The sequence below is a fragment of the Neopsephotus bourkii genome, unplaced genomic scaffold, assembly GCF_033783945.1.
Source record: "Neopsephotus bourkii isolate Nb327-2 ecotype Australia unplaced genomic scaffold, CSIRO-AGI_Nbou_v1 NB_570, whole genome shotgun sequence".
Classification (NCBI taxonomy): domain Eukaryota; kingdom Metazoa; phylum Chordata; class Aves; order Psittaciformes; family Psittacidae; genus Neopsephotus; species Neopsephotus bourkii.
In genome coordinates this window covers 45,422-67,392 of record NW_026901071.1, presented here as the reverse complement: position 1 = coordinate 67,392, position 21,971 = coordinate 45,422, and the positions used below count along the sequence as shown (strand labels likewise).

General features: G+C 46.2%; 1 protein-coding gene across 3 annotated transcripts in view; it reads left to right on the top strand.

Annotated features, from left to right (window-relative positions):
* The window catches only part of LOC133211151 (zinc finger homeobox protein 3-like), a 122,433-nt gene that overhangs the window by 55,170 nt on the left and 45,292 nt on the right, over window positions 1-21,971 (top strand). For 2 of the 3 annotated variants that reach the window (XM_061351314.1, XM_061351313.1), the window contains exon 3: window positions 2,554-3,050. In XM_061351314.1, coding sequence (XP_061207298.1) covers window positions 2,554-3,050 — 497 coding nt within the window. Of the gene's footprint in view, window positions 1-2,553; window positions 3,051-11,383; window positions 13,555-21,971 lie in introns of those variants that run through there. The other variant, XM_061351315.1, reaches the window with a different exon arrangement.

Sequence of the window (21,971 nt, the reverse complement as noted above, 5' to 3'; positions counted from 1 at the left end):
GACCCTCAGCTCCTCAGCTGTGGCAGATGCTGGCTGCAGTCACTCTGCATTGGTTTGTTGGTGCTGAGAATTTTTGTACAGTACCTCGAGAAAGTACGTGAAGAAAAATGTGCCACTTACCTGCTTTCCACTGAACTAATTCCTCATCACTGCACTCTGCCCTCCCTAACCTTGTCCATCCATCGATGCGGTTATTACTGATGCGCTTCATTACTGGTTCATTGGTCTTATGCATGTTCTCCTCTCCTTCAGCTATTCATAGTGCAGCTTATTATTAGTCCAGAAGGACATGAAAGTCATGAGAGCGCGACAAGATACTAAAAAAAATAAAAAAGAAAACGGAGGAACTCGAGTGACTATAAATTAATTAGAATTTCCCACCCACCCCACCCCCATGGTGTTCCAGCTTGCATCTTTGGGAGGTCAAGGACACAATCTGTTTAGTGTATTTTCAGTGGCTCCAAGTTGCCAACAGATGTAGTAGGCACTCGTCTGTAATACGGCTTACATTGTATAAAGTTAGTGTTGGTGGTGTTTGGTTTCTTGGAAGGATCCCTACTGGAGCTAATGACATCTCTTCACTGAAGCACAGGGCACTTGGCATTACAGAAACTGGGAGGATTTTAACAAAAGCCTCCTAAAGTGTATGACAAGGCCTTGAGTGTACATGAGCTTGCCTGGGGAGTGATTTATGAATGGTACACTTGACAGTTGCAAATCTCAAGCTGAGGATTATGGAGGGAGGCCCTTCCCATGTCAATAAGCACTTGACATGAGCTCAGCTCGTTAGACTTGTACACACACCATGAACTTTGCTAGAAGTGAAGCAGATTTTCCCATTTTTACACTTCAGTCCAAAACCGGATTTAAGTAGACTATTAATAATTCAGAAGAGTCTGCCTTTGAGTTTTTACTGCATGATGTTTTCAAGAGAGACTGATTTAAGGAGAGAATTTCAGGATAGATGCTGAAAGGGATGCTTTGAAAAGTCACTATGATTAGGAGACATGGAACGTATCAGGCAAGTGGTGGGTTCCCTGCTCTTCAGGTATTTAGTGAGCAGGAACGGAAGGTATAATTCTGCCATGGCAGGGAGGAATAAGCAGATCAAGAAAAAAGATCATTGGCTGCTTTCATGGAAAGACGGGTTCCTGGCAGTGTGTGTAGATGGGATTTTCCTTCTGCAGCCTGTGCTTCTCTGTGTGATCACAAGATCTGCTTGATGAAAGTGAGATGCTGTTCCTGTAGTAAACTCAGCATTGAGGTTGCCTTGTAAGCTGTAGTTCATCCTGATGAGGACTGTTATGAGCATTGTGGTATTGCATTTCTGCAGGAAAGATAGTTGGGTGTACACTGCCCAAAGCTGTGGTCTGCACCAGCTGTGATTCTCTGCTTTCAGAAAGGTTAATACAGTTCTGCTTGAATTTTGAGTCTTCTCCATGTTGGCTTCTTCTCAGCAAACAAGATGAAACACAGAAAGCTATAAGTTAAAAGGAAGTTAAAATGTCTCATTTTGATTGTCTGAGTAACTGTTGACCTAAAGTTTCCTTTAATAAGGTTGTTAAGCTGAGCTATGACGTAAGATCAAGGTAAAATACCAAGAAGCTTCAGGAAGAGCATAAATGTCTTAAAAATGGAAAGCAAGGTGAAGCAAAGGTCCTAAGAAGAGGCTGGTGGCTGGTCACTGTGCTTTGGCATGAAAACTTAGAAAAAGGTCTCTGTGTCCACATCTTCAGAGTGCTGATGTACATAAGAGCTTGCTGCATTCATTTACTGTAGACTTCAGCTCATGGTTTGAGGAATAGGTCTGACAGTAAGCATCCTGCTGGCTTTCCTTGACATGCTCTTGCACTCTCATTATTAATAGTGTTTGTCTTTTCCTTGGGCATACAGAATGTCTGTTAACACTGTTTTTAGAAGGCTGTGCACCATTTTGAACTGTTGGACAAGAGGTGAGATCTAATAATACAGGAGTGGCACTTTCCTGGTTGTTTTTGTAACTGCCACATTCTGTTATCTACTTGTGATGGCAGTGTGGGGACAAAGCTGCAGTACTCCCACCACTTGGACCAGAGGCTCTTGACTGTTTTTATTTAGCAGGTACTGTGCTCTCTCACTGTGTGAGGTAACAGTTCTTGCTTCTCTAGGTAGGCAAGAAAAAAACAAGATGAAGTGTTGATGCTGTTCTTGAAATGACCATGGAGGCTTCAGTGTGCTATTAAGAAGTTCTGTGGCCTCTAAAACTCTGTAGGGTTTTTCTTGCTGCTTTCAGGGGCAGAGGGTTTGATACTTCTTCAGTGGGTGGGTAGCAAGAGCTAGCATGGTCCCTTCCCAGCCTTACATGCTGGTTGTGATTGCTTTTTTATTTGGATACGGCACTGACCAGCAGAACAGGGGAGTAGGCAAAAGGAATGGTGTGCTTAGCTCTTGCTGAGTGTTTGATGGGTGCAAGAGTTGCACCGAGAGCGGCGTGTGTTCTACTGTGTGCTTCTCTTCAAGCAAGTAAAGAATTCAGCTTTTCTGACCTCTTTCTTCCCTTTTTCCTTCATGCAGTGGGTGGAGACATCCCCCTGGACATGCGGTTAGGTGGTGGACAGCTGGTGTCTGAGGAGTTAATGAACCTGGGTGAGAGTTTCACACAAACAAATGACCCATCGCTGAAGCTGTTCCAGTGTGCTGTGTGCAACAAGTTCACTACAGATAATTTGGACATGCTGGGCCTCCACATGAATGTGGAGCGTAGCCTCCCTGAAGATGAGTGGAAGGCAGTGATGGGGGACTCATACCAGTGCAAGTTGTGCCGCTACAACACACAGCTCAAGGCAAACTTTCAACTCCACTGTAAGACAGACAAGCATGTGCAGAAATACCAGCTGGTAGCACATATCAAGGAGGGTGGAAAGGCCAATGAGTGGAGGCTCAAGTGTGTGGCCATTGGGAATCCGGTACACCTGAAATGCAATGCGTGCGACTACTACACCAACAGTCTAGAGAAGCTGCGTCTTCACACAGTGAACTCAAGGCATGAGGCCAGCCTGAAGCTGTATAAGGTAAGGGTTGGCTTTGCTTCATCTTCCTTCATTGCCCAAGTGCTGGAACAAAGGAAAATTTGAACAGCAGTGGGTTGTAATCCTTTGGAGATGAGCTGCTCAGATCTCTCAAGCAGAACCCAGTCTCACTTGCATGGTGCAACAATTCAGCCTGCATTTTGATATCAGATGTGGTGCTTAAAGCCTTAGGCCAATGAGTGTTCATGTCAAGGTGCTTTAATGGAGGTTTGTATGCTTTCTAGTACTGCATTTAAATGATACTTCAGCACAGAAATTCAACATTCACTGTTGAAAATGTTACGTGAGGCAGTGTTTGCCACGCTTTTGTTGGCTTTCTTCCATGAAGCAGTCTGTTAACCCGTACGAGATTCTCCACAAGCAGTTGGAGGCTTTTGCTGCCATCGGAGAAGTGTGTTATCCTGGCATGGAGAAGGCTGGGTGGATGGAGAAGGGAGGGGTGGAGGAAGAGGGCCACTGTCTCTGTTCTTTTATGTTCTGTGTACATTAATGTTGCAACCAGCAAAGTGTTGGCAGGCTGGAGAAGGGAAATGCTCAAAGAGAAGCCTGTATAAACGTGCATTTACTTGACTCTGTGTGTGTACAGATATTTGGAGGCATTGCAGGTTTCCATCTATGGCAGGATTTGGCCTGTGACTGCATCTTGTTTTCTTTCCTCTTCCACCCTCTTTCATTTGGTGTCTTTTTTATAACCATCATCTCTTTCCTGACTTGTTTCTCTCACTCACAACCCCTTCCCCTCACTGGCCTGAGCCCTGTGGGCTGTAACCCAAGAGGAGCTCCGGATACAGTAAATAGTCCTTTCACTCGTGCAGCAAAATTGCTGCAGACGTTTCTATTGATTTTCACTGGACTTAAAGCTTCACCTTTTTCTCTAATCATCCCATAATGGCTTTACTATGAACAATCAGGTACGAATTGCCATAAATCTAAGCAGCCACATACCTTCCCTTCACACGTGCTATCCCGCTCATTGTCTCCTCATTTCTCTCAGGGTTGTTTTTATATTCTTTCTGTCCTCATCCTTTTGTTCCTGATTTCCCCTAAATGTGGTGCCATTTTTCATATAGAAGTATATATACATAAATAGACTGTATTTTGTACTTCTAAATTATTTCTCTGAATATTTTCTTTATGTAATGGGAATTTAAAACTTGACATTGAACTGGTGGTGCAGTAGCCCACCTGTGTCACAGTGCACGCAGATGTCAAAATACTGGATTTTCCCTAGAAATGAGCAGTTCCACAAAATTCAGAGAGGAAACAGCCAGGAGCATTGTAGAGGGTTTGCTTTGAACTATGGTAGTTGGACCTGTCTGGAGTTGATGGGGAGGTGCTCTGAGGCGAAATCAGTTTTTGCTGAGCACTCTGTTGAGGTCAAGAGTGTTGTGTGATTGCTGTTACCATCTTCACCTGGGATCCGGCTTAAAACAGCAGAGACTGGCTCTAAAAATGGTCAGGTTTACACATAAACCTCTGCTCTCAGATGTGCAGGAGACCTAAGAGAGCAAATTAGCTTGGACATGGGCAGGATAGTCCCAGTGAGCCTTTAAAAAGCCAGCTTGAGGAACTGAATCTCTTCAGTCTGTGGAATTCAGTCTGGGGTGCAGAAGAGTTGTTCAGAAGCTCTGTTACGAGTTTTAACACGTGATATTGTTCTCTTAAATATACATTGCAGACGTTTAAAAATTCTTTGTATAGACCCCTCACCTACAGTGGTTTCTGCTGGGAAAGAAGCAGTCGGGGCTTTAGAGTCCTATCACTCCAAGGAAGAGTGGGGAACAAAGTGAGACTTGGGGACAGCCATAGATGCTTGTAATGAAGATTCCTGAAATGCTTTCCTCATGCAGGCAAGAGGAGTTGTCACATTTCAGGTTTGTAAGAGTCTTGGGCCGTTCTCAGCTGCTACAGCCTTGTGTTGCTTCTGATACAAAAGCTGTGAAACACTAGATGGAGAATAACACACTTCAGAGTTGTGAAGTCTGCTGAATGGTCCATGTATTTGCTTTCTAACCTGTCTATAGAAAGCCTTTAGCAGGGGACAGTGGATGGCTGGATTCACGGTGTCTCACCCCAGCACAGCTAGAATCAGTGTTTGAAAACACTGGAAAAACCTTTCTCTGAATCAAGCAAGCATCAATGCAGTTCTTGCAGTCTTCAGAGGGGTCGTAATGCCATGTCTCTCTTGATAGCTGAAAAGATGCAGCAGCAGTGGGGGTAGTTCACAGAATGGTTTCTCTTCTCTCAGGCCTTGGTGTGGTCTGCAGTAAATTGAGATTGATTGGATGTTATTTTTCCTCTTGCTAATGTAATCCATTAGCCTGGCACATGCATAATCAGTTTAGAGCACAGTTAACTGGATGTAATCGAGTTCTTCCCTGCCTGCTGGAGAAAATCCTCTCCAGATGCTGCTGGGTGAGAGCGCATTCTGGGCTTATCACACACAATCCTCCTTATTCCGCCTTTTTGCCATTTTACTCGTAAATCACATGTTACTGGCTGCTTGCATTGCCGAAGAGCCACTTGTTAGTGCTACTTGCTGCCAAAAAATGTGATCTGGAGACACTGTTAGCCCGTAGTCTGGTGAACCTTTTAGTTTCTCCTGCAGTGCTTCAGTGCCTCATGAGGAGGTCTGGTCTTCCACTGCCATCTTAGTTCTGCACATGGCAATAGCTCTCATCAGACCTCTTCCATGTCCATGATGAGGGGCATGGATGCTGCAGTGGGGGCCTTGCTTATGACAAGAAGCTGGTAGAGTCTGGTAATCCTTCCTTTCTTCTTATGTTTTCCAAAATCCCTACTGTCTCCCTAAAATCCTGCACCTAAACTGAAAATCCTGTCATTTATCTGGGGGAATGTGGCACTTGTGCCTCTCACCATGTGCTTATCTGCTCCCTCTGGCTGGTGGCTTTTGTATTCTGAGAAACTACCTGGAAAGCAAGAGCACCATTGCAAACATAAGTGTTCAAGTTTTTGACGTGGATGTACTGGCTTGAGGTAGATGTCAGGTTTGAGGAGCCTTTGTTTCTTATCTAGCACAGCTTGATGAACACAGTGAGAGTGGAGCTCAGCTGCACTGTGGCTGTAAGCAGGGAGGCAGAGACTGTACAAACTCTTGACAAGTGGAAGCTTACTGTAACAGAAGCTAAGTCTTGTCTCCTCGTGATAGCAGAAGACTAGACCAGACCTGAAGCAGAGCAGCGTTCCATACATCTGGAATAGGTCAGGCACTAGTTCCTGCCATCTATTGCACAGGTGGAATTTCCAGAAGGAATTAATCTGCTCGAGCAAGAGCCAAGTTTGGACATTTCCTACAACTTCCTGAAACTCTTTAGTTCAAAACCTGTAACTCAGAAGAAGTTTAAACAAAGAACTGCTGAAGAAACACACTGCTGGCCAGACTGCCAAATGAGTGCATTCAATGAGTTCATTCAGTGTCTTCCTTTTCAGTCTTTCCAAGTGCTGAGTTAACTTTTTAGGGGATAGGCAGTCTGAAGGAGAGGATTTGGGTTACATGATTTGGATTGCCCTGCATAGAGCTTCTTTGTTAACTGGGAGATGTAGAGTGTGCAGGAAAATGACTTCTTAATGCTAGTATTCAGGATACTGGTGGTAATGAAGCTTTGTGGGTCTATGCTGACTTGGAAAGAAAAGCAAAGATGACCTGTGAGAAGGTGCAGCTGCAAACCCAGCAGAAGGTGGTGGGAGTTCCTGGTTCACTGAGGAGCATGTGTCTCACCTTCTCTCTCCCACAGGCACAGCAGGAGCACATTTCCTGAGAGCAGCAGGGCTGAGCTGGAGGAACTGCAGCAAGGCGCTGTTCTGGGGTTTGGGAGCCAAGCTTTGCAGTTCAGTTAGTACAATACATGAGAGAGACCAAAACCAAAAGCATATGTGCTGTGCAGTGTTAACTGAAGAGCTGATGGGCCTGTTGGTCTTAAATGAAGCTACTGATCAAATAGGCAATTGAGAAAGCTGGTGGAAACGAAGATAACACTGACAACACTGCAGAACATGGAGGAGTTGGGGTGACTGTGTGCATTAATTGCTTGACTCCGGTAAAACACTGTACAATCCTTGGCAGTGATTTACGTTACACAATTAGGAACATTCAAGGCTGTATTACCAGTTACCAGGCCTGGAGGGAGGCTGTGATGTGCAAGGGGAAATTCAACAGCTTGCAGTGTAGAAAGTGCAATAGGAGACTCTTTTTTAGCTACCACCTTGCAAATAGTAGAGCATTGTGATAGCAGGGGATGCAGTGACTGAACTTCGAGAGGCTTGAAGCGTCAACATGAAGAAACTTGTTGAAAAATCCCCCCAAATTTTTAATCCTACAGGATGCATTTAATATTGTATGAGATGTATTTACTATAATACTCTAGCTTTGAAGTTAAAACTACATGAAAATGGGTGAGCTACTGTTAGAGAAATGGAAAGGGTGTGATGTGTGCAGGTCACAGAGGATTTTCTTAAAAACGCGGTAGGTGCTTGGATTAAATGTATATTATGGATGAGAACAGGTTGAAAACAGAGTGGGGGAGAGACTCTGCCAAAGTCCACAGAAAGTCCAACATTATTAAATAGAAAAGTATTTCAAGAGGAGGTAGAAAAATGAAAAGAGAAGAAGGACCACAGTATGGGGAGGGGAAGGAGGGATGAATTCTTCTCACCAGCATTCCAGAGGAGAACTGAAGAAATTCTTGTAACACAGGATAAATCTAAGAGATGGTCTCAAATAGAGGTAACAATGAGGACAGAAGTCACTGGGGTTTCCAGGGCTCTTCACTTAAAGGCTCTCCAGGAACCTGCGTGTGAAATGGCAGACTCCTCATGGTAACGTGTACTGAACTGAAACTGCAAAGCAGTAAGTCAGCAAATTGATAGAAACTGTAATGGGAAGAGTCCTAGTAGGCATATAGATTAGAAAGGGGAAGGACAGACTTGGGTAAGAGAAGATCCTCCAGCACTGCTAGTTTCTTGAAGCTGTCAGCCAGCCCACAGGCAAGTTCACGCAGGCTTTCCAGTGTCTTCTCAAAACAGATTGAAAACTGTGCTATAAAGAAGTAAAAATACATAGACTACTTAGGTGTAAAGCTGAATGATAGTTGCAAGAGAACTTCGTAACACTAAGTGCTTTCACAGGAGGTGATATATGGCTGGCCGCACAGAAAGAGTTGTGGTCAATGGCTCAATGTCTGGCTGGAGATGGGTAACGAGTGGTGTTCCTCACGGATCAGTGTTGGGACCGGTCTTGTTCAACATCTTTGTTGGTGACATGGACAGTGGGACTGAGTGCGCCCTCAGCAAGCTTGCCGATGACACCAAGCTGTGTGGTTCGGTTGATACGCTGGAGGGAAGGAATGCCATCCAGAGGGACCTTGACATGCTTGTGAGGTGGGCTGATGCCAACCTCATGAAGTTTAACCATGCCAAGTGCAAGGTCCTACACCTGGGTTGGAGCAATCCCAGGCACAGCTACAGGCTGGGCAGAGAAGAGATTCAGAGCAGTGCTGTGGAGAAGGACTTGGGGGTGCTGGTCGATGAGAAAATGAACATGAGCCGGCTTCAGTGTGTGCTCACAGCCTAGAAAGCCAACTGTATCCTGGGCTGCATCAAAAGGAGTGTGACCAGCAGGGTGAAGGTGATCCTGCCCCTCTACTCTGCTCTCATGAGACCCCACTTGGAGTATTGTGTGCAGTTCTGGTGTCCTCAACATAAAAAGGACATGGACCTGTTGGAACAAGTCCAGAGGAGGCCACGAGGATGATCGGGGACTGGAGCACCTCCTGTATGGAGACAGGCTGAGAAAGTTGGGGCTGTTCAGCCTGGAGAAGGCTGCGTGGAGACATCATAGCAGCCTTCCAGCATCTGAAGGGGGCCTATAGGGATGCTGGGGAGGGACTCTTCGTAAGGGACTGTAGTGATAGACAAGGGGTAATGGGTTCAAACTTAAAGAAGGGAAGTTTAGATTGGATCTAAGGAACAAATTCTTTCCTGTAAGGGTGGTGAGGCACTGGAATGGGTTGCCCAGGGAGGTTGTGAAGGCTCCATTCCTGGCAGTGTTCAAGGCCAGGTTGGACAAGGCCTTGGGTGATATGGATTAGTGTGAGGTGTCCCTGCCCATGGCGGGGGGGGGGGGGGGTGGAACTTGATGATCTTAAGGTCCTTTCCAACCGTAACTATTCTATGATTCTAAATTCAGTGTCAAGCAGTGTTGGAGGGATGGTGGGCAGACAGCTATGGTGGGGATGTCTGGGCTTTTCTTCCTGCTCCCCCTATCATGGAAAAAAAAAAAAAAAAAAGGAAAATTAAAGAGGGGGTTATAAAGCAAAAGCAGGTTTAGATTTGCTCTTCGTGTAAGTGAGACGTGAAATCATTCCCAGTCTCTTTGAAAACATTAACTCAGTGAACAGTGGCAAGCAGGATAAAACATGGGAGCTGTGTAAATCCTTGATTTGCCTGATTGTTGAATATTGTGTTCCTTTTAGCTCACTTTAGGAAGGATTAACAACACTAGATGAGGGCCAGAGACAGTGGTAGAGATGAGTGCTAGCTGGAGTAACTTGTGTGAAGGCAACAGACTTTGAAGTTAGCTTGACGCACAAATCCAAAACAGGTGAACAGGCAGCAGTCACTTTTTTTGTACAGCATATCATTAACCTGTGAATCTTACGACCATTGGATGTTGCAGAGGGTGGGCGTACAGACAAACTGAAAAAGGAGCAGGATGGATAGCATGTCAGTATTCATTAGGTGGTCATTGGGATGCAAGCTCCAGCTCAGGAAACTCAAATAGCAGGTAGCTGGAAGCTTTGGTTATGTACTAGGAATGGATTGTTCTAAGTATGCCCTGTTACCTTGCACTGATTTCCCTGCTAGTGGAAATTGCTGGTTTGTTAAAATATGGTTTCTGTTCCTTTCTGGATTGTTGAATTAAGCATGCTATCATTCTGCAGCAAGGTATTGATGGGAGTAACCTCATGCCAGTGCTTGGCTGACGGTAGGTGTTTCCTGTAGGACTTCAGTGTAGGAAAGCTCTGTGTTTTGTCAGGTTATGAGTTTTAAACAGGCATCTTGGGTTTTCAAACTTGAAAAAAAAAAAAAAGGCTTAAAATTAGTGGCATCAGCAAGAAGCAAATAAAAGGAATTCTTGGCTTTTGGCTCCAAAATACAAGAGGCTAAAGGGGAAAGTGTTTTGATTTTTCTCCCCTCCGTAGGTTTAATCAGCCTACCATAAGTTTGGACAGCTCTCTGCACTGGCCATGCCTGTGCAGCTGCTGGTAGAGGTCTTCTCCTGTCACACAGAGGGTGGCAGGAAGCCCCGGCTGCTGTCAGCACGTGGTGGCTCTACTGTCACCCATGGGACCCAGCCCAGCCTCAGCTTCCAGACCCTGTGGTGGTGTACAGAGCCCAGCTCGGCATTGCTGGAGGTGCAAGTAGGTGCTGTGATTCAGCTTGCAAATGCCCGAGTGATTGAACATAGGCAAAAGGGAACATGTCTGAGGTTTGATTTTATCAGAAGCTTCCATCAGTCTCTGCCTTTTGAGGTTCTTAGGATGAAGTTGCCCGCAAAGAGTCTGTTGTGCTTGTTACAGAGGATTTAGAGCTGTATTAACCTTTGATTTACTCACTGACTGCCTTATGTGTGTTTTGGGTTTATTTTCGCAAGTTTATCTTTTGAACTATTGATGCAGCATCACAGCTCTGAATTACACTCATGAGTAACATGAATTGTGCCAGAAGCCTGGTTAAATTACAGAGCATAACAGACTTTCTGCCGATTTCCTACAAGGTCTTAAGCTAAAATTCCAGTGGCAGCTTTACTTAAGTCTCCCCACAAAGTTGTTTTTAAAGCTGGATTTTGAAACCTTTAATTCAAATCTGCCGTCCTGTAGTCTTGGTGAGCTCATAATAAAAGATGTGCTTATGAAATGAAGTGGTTCTGAGGGCTTGAGTGTGCTTAGATCTGGGTTGAGCTTTGAACCTTGCTGTACCGTTGCTGAAGAAACTTTGTGAGCTACACCCTGGTCTGCCCACATTCTGGATGTGATTGGAGGGGGTTTGGTGCTGGACCTTGTGCCTAGCTCAGATCCCTGGCCCCGGCAGCACCTCTTGCAGGCTTTGTGCCTGTGCTCTGCCTTCTTTCAGGATGGAAGAAATTCAGTCAGTGCTTTGCTCCTCCACGAAACTGTTCTTCACAGTACAGTCAACTACAGGAAGAATGAACCCCCACAGTCTGGTTCTACTTTTGCATCCTGTTGGGATTTCCAAGTATTTTAATACAAAAAACACAATCGATTTAACCCTTTCAGAAGACTCCCTCTTGGGACTGCGTGTTTCTCTGAGTGTCAGATTGCTCCATCACAGCAGCATGGCACAACAGTTTTTACCTTCCTTTAGGTATTTAATAATGAAATATGTTTATACAGGATCACAAAAATTACATTTTATACTACTTTTTGAAAGAGTTGAGATCAGAACTGTGGACAACACACAGCGCTGCCTGCTCTGTGTTTCATTTGTGAACTTTAGTCACTTAGATTCTTTCAACAGTTTTCCAGTACTGAGCCATGTGCAACCAACAGCTTAGTGGAGAAACCACCATGTAAAAACAACTTGAATAACAAATGAGGGAGACTGCAACTGGCACAGGAGCAAGTGATGGCCACAGCAGGAGCTAAGGGTTAGCCAAACCATGCAGCTAAAAGCTCTCTGTCAAACAGGATTTAGAGTTCAAAGTATTTGTGAGAATGGGTAAAAAACTCCAAATAAACAAACTAAACCCAAGAAAAATAACCAAACAAAAAGCACCTTCGCAAGCTTTTATCCTGATCTGCAGCAGTCCCTTGAGAGCAACCACAGGTACTTTGGGCTTGTTTTCACCCTCGTTTACCAGGATCTGTGGGCTCATGGGGACAGGCTGAACACTGGTGAGCAAGAAGGGTCTTGCAAAGCTGCCTCAGACCTCGGCTGTTCTCTCGCAGTGAGATGTCATTGCTTCGATGAGGCATCAGTGTGAATCTTGTATGACCTTTCACCATGCATGGGGCCAGGTTTGTATGTCTGTATGGTTCAGGTTTTTTATCCTAATAATTTTTTTGATCATGTGGATGAATGTGTAAATTTCAAAGCAGGATTTTTTCCATTTTGGGTGATGCTTATTATACAGACTTCCAGAGTGAGGACAAGATGGTTATGGTCATCACTCTGACATAGAGCCATTGAATGGCAGAAACTCTAGCAGATCCTGCTGTGGTGGTGTAAGCTGTTGGGTACCTGGTGTTGCCCTGCATAGACACAGAAGGTTGCTGCTCTCAGAGGAGAGTGTTGAGGGGGAGTGTGTGAGGACAAGTGGGTAGGGCTGGAAGAAGCCTGGGTGTAGGAGTGATGGAGTGAGTGGGGAAAAGAGATGTGGGGATGTTTTGTACGACGCTGAAGCTGGTGAGTGGAGTTGCAGTACAGGGCTTGTGCACCCCTGCTTGCCAGTGTCTGCTGAAGACCTGTACTCAGAGTGATTCCCCCACTGATGATCCTGTGCTTCCATCTGGGCTATCGTGTTTCTCTTTGGGTAGTATTCCTGGAAGACCTAGGAAATGCTCTTCATTCCTTTTCCTGGTTGGGTTTTCAGCACTGTGGGTAACAGTCCTGGCAGGTAACTGCAGTGCAGCTGCAGGCTCTTTATGATGAGCTTATTAAATAATGGATAGCCATTCATTAACATCCATCTCTAGCAGTGGCTTGATTTGCAAGCTGGGAAAGAGCCATGAGGTGCTTTCTGCAACCTATTCTGTGTGATGTGGTGTGAACTGCTGATTTCTGTTAGGCTGTGTTAGTGCAACCAGGCTGCATGGCACTTTGTCATTCTCCTGAGATAATGGAGCCATTTCTGTATAGAGTTTTGTAACAGTTAAAGTCCCCAAAATTACTGTGGAAGCAGCATGGGAGGTCCTATGTTTGCTATCTCCTAGGGAGTTCATTATATCACAATAAATAATGTATGCATAATACATAACCTAATACCATAATGTTATTTTGGTCCTACTTGCCAGGCCTAAAAATCCTGGCCTCAGACTGTAATGTGTGCAGTGAAGTTCTGCAATTCAAATTAGGCAATACATTACAGTTGTGCAACAGGTTCTCTCAAAGTTGTGCCTTTTGGTATGGTTGGACAAGCTCCGGTAAACCCTATTGCAGCACTTTGAAGATACTTGTCTCCAGGTTATTTTGCCTTGCTGCCAAAGACTGCTCCCCACACTGCAGAGCCACTGCTGGGGCATGTAGCACACGGAGCTCTGGGCCCACAGAGCTGCAGTGAGACAGTGGCAGTGTTTAAGATGGTAGGTGGATATTTACCACAAAGCTTCGTGATACCAGTTTGCCCCTCACTACCTCCCAGGACCACTGCTGGGACACAAACAGACAGCATGTTGGTGATGTGTTAGGAGGAGCAGGCTCCAGCTCACATGGCTCTGGCAAGGACTTGATGTGTATCCAGAGTAAAATAATCTGGTTTTAGAGTCATCTGATTTTTTGGGCCACTGATCATCATTCTCAAAAGCTGCCTTCCCACTGCTTGATTTTGAACCCTTCCTGTTGCCATGAGCTGTGAAAAATTAGCAGTATGGATGTTGTGGTACAATATGGAAAAGCTGCTGGGATCAACTTCTACTGCAAATGCTTGCTTAGGTAGTGGTTGGATTTATGCTGGAGTTGCCATACAGCTCCATTGTTACGTTGCTTTTTTTCCCCAACAGCAGAAATCAGTGCTTTAATTCCTCCCTTCCCATTCTTGTTCCACATTTAAAGCATGGAGGTGGATTTCTGAGGATGTACCTCTATTTAGCCGTTGATCAGGACAGTGCAGTTAATCCCAGGATCCTGGTTTCCTCTTTGTCCTAAGCGTTAGCTCACAATTTTTCTGGTCAGCGAAACAGGCTGCAGTGGCTCTGGTAGGACAGCATTGCTGCCTCATCGCAGTGTTTGAGCCTGCTTTGACTCCCCCTTGTCAGCTCGGGGGCTTACAAGATGGGGAGGTGGGGAGAGTGGCCAGGATGCTCTGATCTAAACAGGGGGATTGTAAAAATCTGGATTATATCCTGTCCTTCATCCCTTGTGCATACCTCACCCATCCATGGTTACAGAATTTACAAGGACTGATGCACGTGACCTATTGGGGTTTCGCCACATTTTACATGATGGTTGCGGTCCTCTGACCTGCTGCCATTTATTTCCCCTCAGCGGCATAATGGCCTCTAGACTTGATTCTGCCTCTCTTCGTGAGCAGGCATTACAATCCTATCCCACTCACTCCTCCCCTTCTCATGCTTGGAGAACATGGTTACAAAGAAAATCACCTGGGGAAGTAACAAAGCCTATCTCCACAGAGGGGAGGCTAATTACACAGCTAATTAATCCAACAGATGTCACTTTAAATGCCTGTTTCTTTGTGATTCTGTTGCACACATCATGCTGGTTAAACAGACTTCATGGACCCTGTTCAAAATGCCTGCACAGGCTGTGGGAAGCTGCCGGTTTAGACCCTGATGTGTCCTCTTCACTCCCTGAGGTTCATATCAAGGAACAAGTCCCAGAGAGCCAAGTCTAGACTGTGCTCCAGATTCCACTTGGAGAGAAATGCTGTTTAATAGTCGCATTTCCTTTAGAAGCTCTGAAGGAGCAGATGTGAGGTTTGAAGTGGTTGTTTACATTCTTGCTCTAAGCATGGAGGCAAGGCAGAGGCGTTGGAAGCGGAGACCCCATCGTGCTGCGCCAGAATCGCTGCTTGGCGCAGGGAAAAGGGAACTTGGAAACCTGAGCTGCTCCGGTGGGGTCAGCAGTTCAACCCCAAGGCTGCTGGAGGGCCTGAAGCTGCTCACTCTTCTCTGATGTGAATGTGGTCTGTCCAGTTCTGGTGCTGTCAGGAGGATTCCCTTGCTCTTGCTCTCTGGGGTAAGAGAAAATGACTGTTTTTTCTCCCGGAAGAAGGGAGCAGCTTTTCATCCTCGTGTGGAGCCGGCTGCTTGCTGCTGAAGGTCAGTGATCACTGCGCTTGTTGCCTCTGCTGAGACTCCCCCAACTCAGTCTCTTTCTGCATCTGACCGCCAACCTGGGGGTTAGAGGACACCTCTGACACACGTTGGTGTCAGTGCTGGTAGTTTTACACACAGGCACTATGATGTTTTCTCCCTTTTTTGCTGTTTTGCAGGCTGGTAACATTAAGGCATAGTGCAGATGCCTCAGCTGCATGTCCGTCACCCTAGGAAAACCCTGCCATTGTCAAACACTGTCACACTTCATGCGAATGTCCCAGGATGGGATTGTGATTCTGTGTGTTTGCTCTGCTGGCCTGGCCTTTTATTCCCCTTTCATACTTGGAATCAAAAGTTTCCCTGCTTCTTACTGAGCAGATATCTTCTGGGGAAAGGAGACTGTCTGCAGTGCTAGACCAAGGCCCAGGGCAGTGTGTTTGGAGGGTGGCTGCTGGAATGGGAAAGGCAACCTCGGTGCTCTGGGTGTAACACACCAGACAGTCCTGAAGACGGCAGCTTGAGCTGCCTAGTGTGAAAGGAGCAGTTGAGGGGGAAGAGCATCTTTCTTGGGGTCTTAACATTATCGGTAAATCACAGTTGGCGCACTTGATTCAGCGTAATGGATGTGTTCTCATTTCCCACAGCTGATGAGGATTATATCAGCTTGGTTTAACAGTCTCATTTTCTGCTCCCAGTGCACACTTGTTTTAATGCGTTTCAGTTAATGAAGTAGAAGAGAGAATGAGGTGTTACTGTTTATGTACAGACAGTGAGTCTGTGTGGAGGACTCTGCAGCCCATACAGTCCCTTCCCATTGCTCTCAAAGGGCCGGTATTAGCTGGCATTTATAGAAAATTTATTGGCTGTGGTTTATCCAGGTAAAATCTTTCCCAGTGGTGCACATTTCTCTCTCTGCTTTCCTTATGCATTATTACAGGCTACAAGATGTGTCGCTGGCAGCTTGTCTGTGGGCAAGGGATATAAGCGAGCTGAGGTGGCCAGGAGTCATGTCTCACAAAACACTGCAATCTATTTGATACGGGCAAAGGTGCTGCAATCTACCTGGGGTAAAAAGTTCAGGTATGCCGTGAAGTAATTTACAGCTGGGGCACCTCATCCCTCCGATGTTTGCTGCTGTGGTGTTGCATCTAGCGGGTCAGGGCTGCTTGGTGCAGGCAGGTTCATCTGCTGGTCCCTAGAAGGACGCAGCCCGATGATGTCTGCTCCCAAGAAGGAGGTGTGCCATGGTGGTGGGATGCACAGCGCAGGCTCAGGGCTGTGCCTCCAGTGCCCCAGCGAGAGGGACTCTGTCTTCCTGAAAAACAGGTTGTCCTTGTGCTGACAGCAAATATTTGCTGTGAGGTGGGCTGGAGCTGTGTTTCTCCAAGCAGCATCTGAGCCCTGAGCCTGCGTGCTGCTGGTGAGAAGGGCCTATAAACAGTTAACGCTGTTACCTCACTCCTGGCCCAGTGCCATGGGCTGGCATCACTTGGCTGACAGCAGCCCTGCACATTGTACCGCTTTGAAGGTAAAGCTGCTGTTGGTTTAAGCGGGAATTAAACAATTACCGTGTCTTACTTCTCCCCACCTTCTGTGGATTGACTATAAATTGTCAGCCTGCTGACATTTTAATGTGAATTATGTCATATGGTATCCCCTTTGATTTCAACATGCCTCAGTTTGTAAATACACGAGCCTCTCAAAGGGTTGTGGTTAGCATACACACAGGAGGCCTCGGGGTTTTTGGTGGGGAAGGAGCACAGTGCTGTCTCTCGGCAGCAAGCGTGTCTGGCACAGCGCAGAGCTCCAGGCACTTGTGCAAGGGCTGCCTGGGACACCTGCATGTTCTGGGGCTTCCTGTGTGCTGTGGGTCCGGCACCCCAGAGCCCCCAGCGGGTGTTGTGTGCTCCAGCATCCCTTGCTGTGGGGTCCCTCTGCTTCCTTCCCTCAGCATGGGGCAAGAGATGTCCATGTCTGCAGGGAAAAGGGGCTTCTCCACTCCCTGTTGTTGATGTCTCCGGGTCAGGTACAGAAACCAGGGGGGCGCTGGTACCATGCAGAGACACGGGGTCTGCCAGGGGCAGATCAGCTCCTCAGTCAGGAGCAAAGAAGAGAGTGCTGGTAGCAGAAGAGCTGCACATGTTTGTGCCAAAACTTCTTGGCAGGTGGATTTAGCTGAAAGTAGCAGAACAGTGAAAGTGGTGGGAGGAAGAGGCAGGAAGAGCTTGTGTGGGTGAGGGAGGCAAGATAGGATTCTGTCAAATACCCACGTAGCGCGGGGCTGAGTGATGGCTCACACTGTGGCAAAGCCTCTGGGTGCCCGCAGGTCATACTGCAGGCAGGGAGGTCCTGTCCCCTTGCCTGGATCCCTGTTTGTTCTCCATGCAGCCCTGTCCAGCTCTCGTACTGTTCCCCAGCCTATGCTGCAGAGGCTCTTACCTCAGCAGGTCCCAGCTGTTTGCATCAGCCATCCTTTGTTTTTTGAAACTGGCTCAAAGTGTTGTAGTCTTCACATATGTGCCACAAGAGGGAAGATCATCAGGCAGGGTAAGGAGAGGAGCAGAGAATAGCTGGGAGCTCTGTTCAGGTAAGTAAAGCTTTCTTCCCTTCAAATGTGACTTACATCCTCTCCAGCAAAACCCCTGAGGGTATCTCCATTTGAGAGCTGCTTATTTAAATTGTAATACCTACAGCATTTGTGTGACTGTTCTGTAATTCTGGGGTGTTACGTACAGGTATGTTGCATTAGGACCGTGTTTGTATGTATGTGGTGGTTTCAGAGTGTACCTGCTGGTGGTACCTGCTGATGATCATGGGGTCGATACCCAGAGGAGAAGGCTTCGAGGACAGTTCTCTTGAGTAGTTCTGGCTCTTGACCTGCAGCTGCATTGCTGGAAATGGAGCAGATGCAGGTCCTGCTTGTGCCTGTGCTCTGCGAGGAGTCCTTTGAAGACGACTGGCTGTCCCAGAGCTGGTTCTTGAGCATGCTTTGACCATAGGTGGGAGAGATTTCAAGACTTTGGAGTCCTTGTGTAGATGGAGTTTTCACATCATGGGGCCTGCGTTACACACAGCTTTACTCAGCCTCTGTGTGTTTCCTGTGGTCCCACAGAACAGTGACCTTGCTTTTATTATTTTCACACCTTGTTTTTTAATTACCTAGGCACTGCAATGCCCAGATAGATCTATTACAGTGTCTAACTCTGGGCAAGCAGATTAGCAAGACATGAAACCTGCATCTAGGGCTCTGGATAGCTTACCTTGAGCAGGTAACTTTGCAAAGAAGCTAATCCCACATGAACACAGAAATGAGAATCTTTAGGGCTACTGGACTAAATGAGTTATATATGGAATTTCATAAACAGGATTTAGAAATTTGTCATCTCTTCGTATTTCTTTTCCATGAGTGGACACTGCTCCAAAAAAAGATTCTGCTGCTTCCATTTTATTTCTGAATTGCAGTAGTTAGTAAGTATTCTTAATGCTGATTAGTGCTGCCTTCACAGTATTCATCATTTACCTTGTGTATGTCTCTACAGACTTTACATTGTGGATTGCAGATCCAGAATTGCTAAAACCAATAAATACTGTGCCAGGCTTTTCCCAGGAGTTTCCTTATGTGTATGGCAAGTACAGGTGGATGCAGATACGTTTGAACAAAGAGAGCACCAAAGAGCAGAGACATTTATCATCTCAGATTGTATTCTGTTTGCTTCAGTGTACTGCTACAAGCTCTGTATTTTCCGTTTTTGCAGTCTATCTTGGAAGGAATAGCTGCAGCTAATATTAACAATTCTGGTCTCTTGTGGATCCCTGTACAGAAGGATAATGCAATTGAATTAGGTTTTAGATACAGATAGGAAATTTTACACAAACAGTGCCATCAGTGCTACAGCTGCACCAAAATAAAGCACTGTATGAACTCAGGAAGCTAGTTTCACATTCAGCAGGAATTCAGACAGGTCCAGGGACTGAAACCCCTCTTCACTACTTGTGTCCTGCTCAGTGCTATGTGAGCCATGGGCTGGATAGCAAAGTAATGGGAGGGGGATGTCTTTGCTTTTAAAAACCAGGAGAGACAACTGTGATGTTCAAATCCAGTTTATTTTCAGAGCTGCAGAAAGCTGTTTTGTTCTTTGGACAAAGCCCCAGCCTTGCGTGCGTGGCCTGCAGCCAACGCAAGGAAGGTGGGATGTTCTGGTCCTCAGCCCCCATCCTCGGTTTCTGCACTCCTCACATGCCTTGATGTCTTTTCTTGCTTAAATTGCTTGGGAATGAAGACTCACAGCCAGGGAAGGGATAACAGACTCTGTCTATTCCTTTTGTTTCAGGTTCATTGTTCCGTTTGCATGGTGGTGAGGCAGTTGTACCAACAGTGCCACCAGACCTGTCAGCATCCCCTGGCTGCTCCCAGCTCTGTAGAGCTGTGCCTGCTCTTCTTTTTGTGGCACTGAAATATGGGTTTCTTTTCTGCCCTTCTGGTTAGCATGATGTCTTGTCCGCAGTGTGCTCGTGATGATGGAATAAAAAGTGTAAGATCTGCTGCTGGTGCAGAATACTGACCTTTCCTTCTGAGGAGCTTGGAAATGTCTGCAGCAAGGGTGGGAGGCACTGCCAGCCCCAGGTTCTTAGGGTGTCTTGAGGTTGGGGGCTTGCACTTACTGTGCAAGTGCCTGATGGGATTATGGGGAAGCATTAACCCAGTTCCTGGGAGTCCTGCAAGTCAACAGCCTGTTGTGGATGAAGTTCAAAGCAGCAGTCCAAATACATCCATAGGCTGCATGCTCCTTGGAGAACATGTATGTAACATGAGCCAGAGTTCGACTGCTGTGAACGTTACAGATCATTGACATGTCCTTTCTGGTGGAAACCAGTCCTGCAAATGTGATGGTAGCCATTGCATGTTCAAGGACTGAAGAGATCTTCCAGTTAAATTTGGAGGAGGCTGTGGGTGGAATGCTTCTCTTCACCAAGAACTTGGTGGCTTTCCTCGCAGAGTAGTTGCTCAGTAGTGAGGGGGAAGAAACAATTGCTTGAATTTACATACACAGCTCTTAAGATGCATTAGTTTCCTTTCAGTTCAATGGAAGCCCTCACAATCATCTTAAACAGGAAATATCAGACTTCAGGTTGCCTTAATTCATCCCTTTGTGTGCAGGCATTATTACAGTTTTTAATTATAAGTATTTCCATACATATTTTTCCAGTAGGATTCTTGCCTCATTCTGTGAGTGAGTAATTATTCCATTTCTTTTTATCTCCCTCTTTCATTACATTGCCCCAGGCTTTGTCTAATACAATCCAAAGCTTTCACTGAATGAAGAATTATTTATTTTCTCATGGGCATTTCTGTGGTGCTGTGTTTGTGTGTTTCACAGACATTTAATGAACTTACCTTCAGCATATGTCTGCAATCAGATGGGACTTCTGTCCTTGTGGCTTGGGTTTACTAATGCACAACAAGTGCATCAAAGGTTGTAATCTTCACTGCCCAGCTTGGTGCCCAGCCCTGTAGTCGACACTTCTGAAGAAGGGCTGCTCTGCTGGAAGGGCTCCACTGGCTTAGTCTTGCTCCAACGTTTTTTATTTCACCTTCAAAACTCAAGGAACATTATGTATTTCGTCTTTCTGCTTTTGTTCTCTGTCGTACTAATTCACCACACCTTCCTTTGGTTCTCTCTCCTCTCTGCTCTTGCATCACCCTCATCTTCAGACTGTCGTAGCCCCACCACCACTGCGCTGCCCAGCTTTCCTTTTGTCATAGCTGCTCTTAACATGTCCCAGAGTGCAGATGGAGCCTTTTCTTTGTCCAGGACTTGTCTGTGTCCCGGGCTGACCCTGAAAGCCCAGCTCAAATCAGGGGTGGTGGATGGGGAGAAGGCTGATGCTGTGTGGGATGCTGGAGAAGGGAGCAGAGCAGAGGCTGGTGCTGATCCTCAGGGCCTGCCTGCTGAGGAGGTACCACCATATGCTACAGAAGGTGGGGTTTTAAAGAGCTGGTGGTTTATGTCTGGCCTATGCATTTCTGTGTTGTGGCGAGGCAGGAAAACAGTTTGGGCTTCCATTGGCCAAGGTTGTGCAGAATCCTCTAGCTGATTGGAGAAAGTGGAAATAATTTTCTTTTTTTTTGATTGTGTGGAAGACAACTTCCTTCTGCAGGTAATAAAGGAGCTGACAAGGAGAGGTGCCATGCTTGACCTCGTGCTCACAAACAGGGAAGGGCTCGTTGGAAATGTGATGCTCCAGGGCAGCCTTGGATGCAACGATCATGAGATGGTTGAATTTGAGATCCTCAGGACAGTGAGAAGAGCGTGCAGCAAGCTCACTGCCCTAGACTTCAAGAGAGCAGACTTTGGCCTCTTCAGGAACCTGCTTAGTAAGGTTCCATGGGATATAGCCCTAGAGGGCAGGGAGGTCCGAGACTGTTGGATGACAATAAGGATATAAGGCCCAAGAGTGTTGGTTGATATAAGGATCACCTGCTACAAGCTCAAGAGTGTTGCATCCCAACTAGAAGGAAGTGCAGCAGGAGGGCCAGGAGACCTCCTTGGATGGATAAATTGCTGCTGAGGAAACTTAGATGGAAAAAAAAGGCTTATAAAAGGTGGAAGCAAGGACAGGTGACCCAGAAAGAATACAAGGATGTTGTCCGGGAAACTAGGGAGCAGGTTAGGAAAGCTAAGGCCCAGTTAGAATTAAACTTGGCTAGGGATGTGAAAGATAACATGGAGGGATTCTATAGGAACATTGCAAATAAAAGACAGACAAGAGACAACGTGGGCCCTCTCTGGAAGCTCTCAGGAGAACTGGCTACCCAGATTTGGAGAAGGCAGAGGTTCTTAATGACTTCTTTGCCTCAGCTGTCACTGGC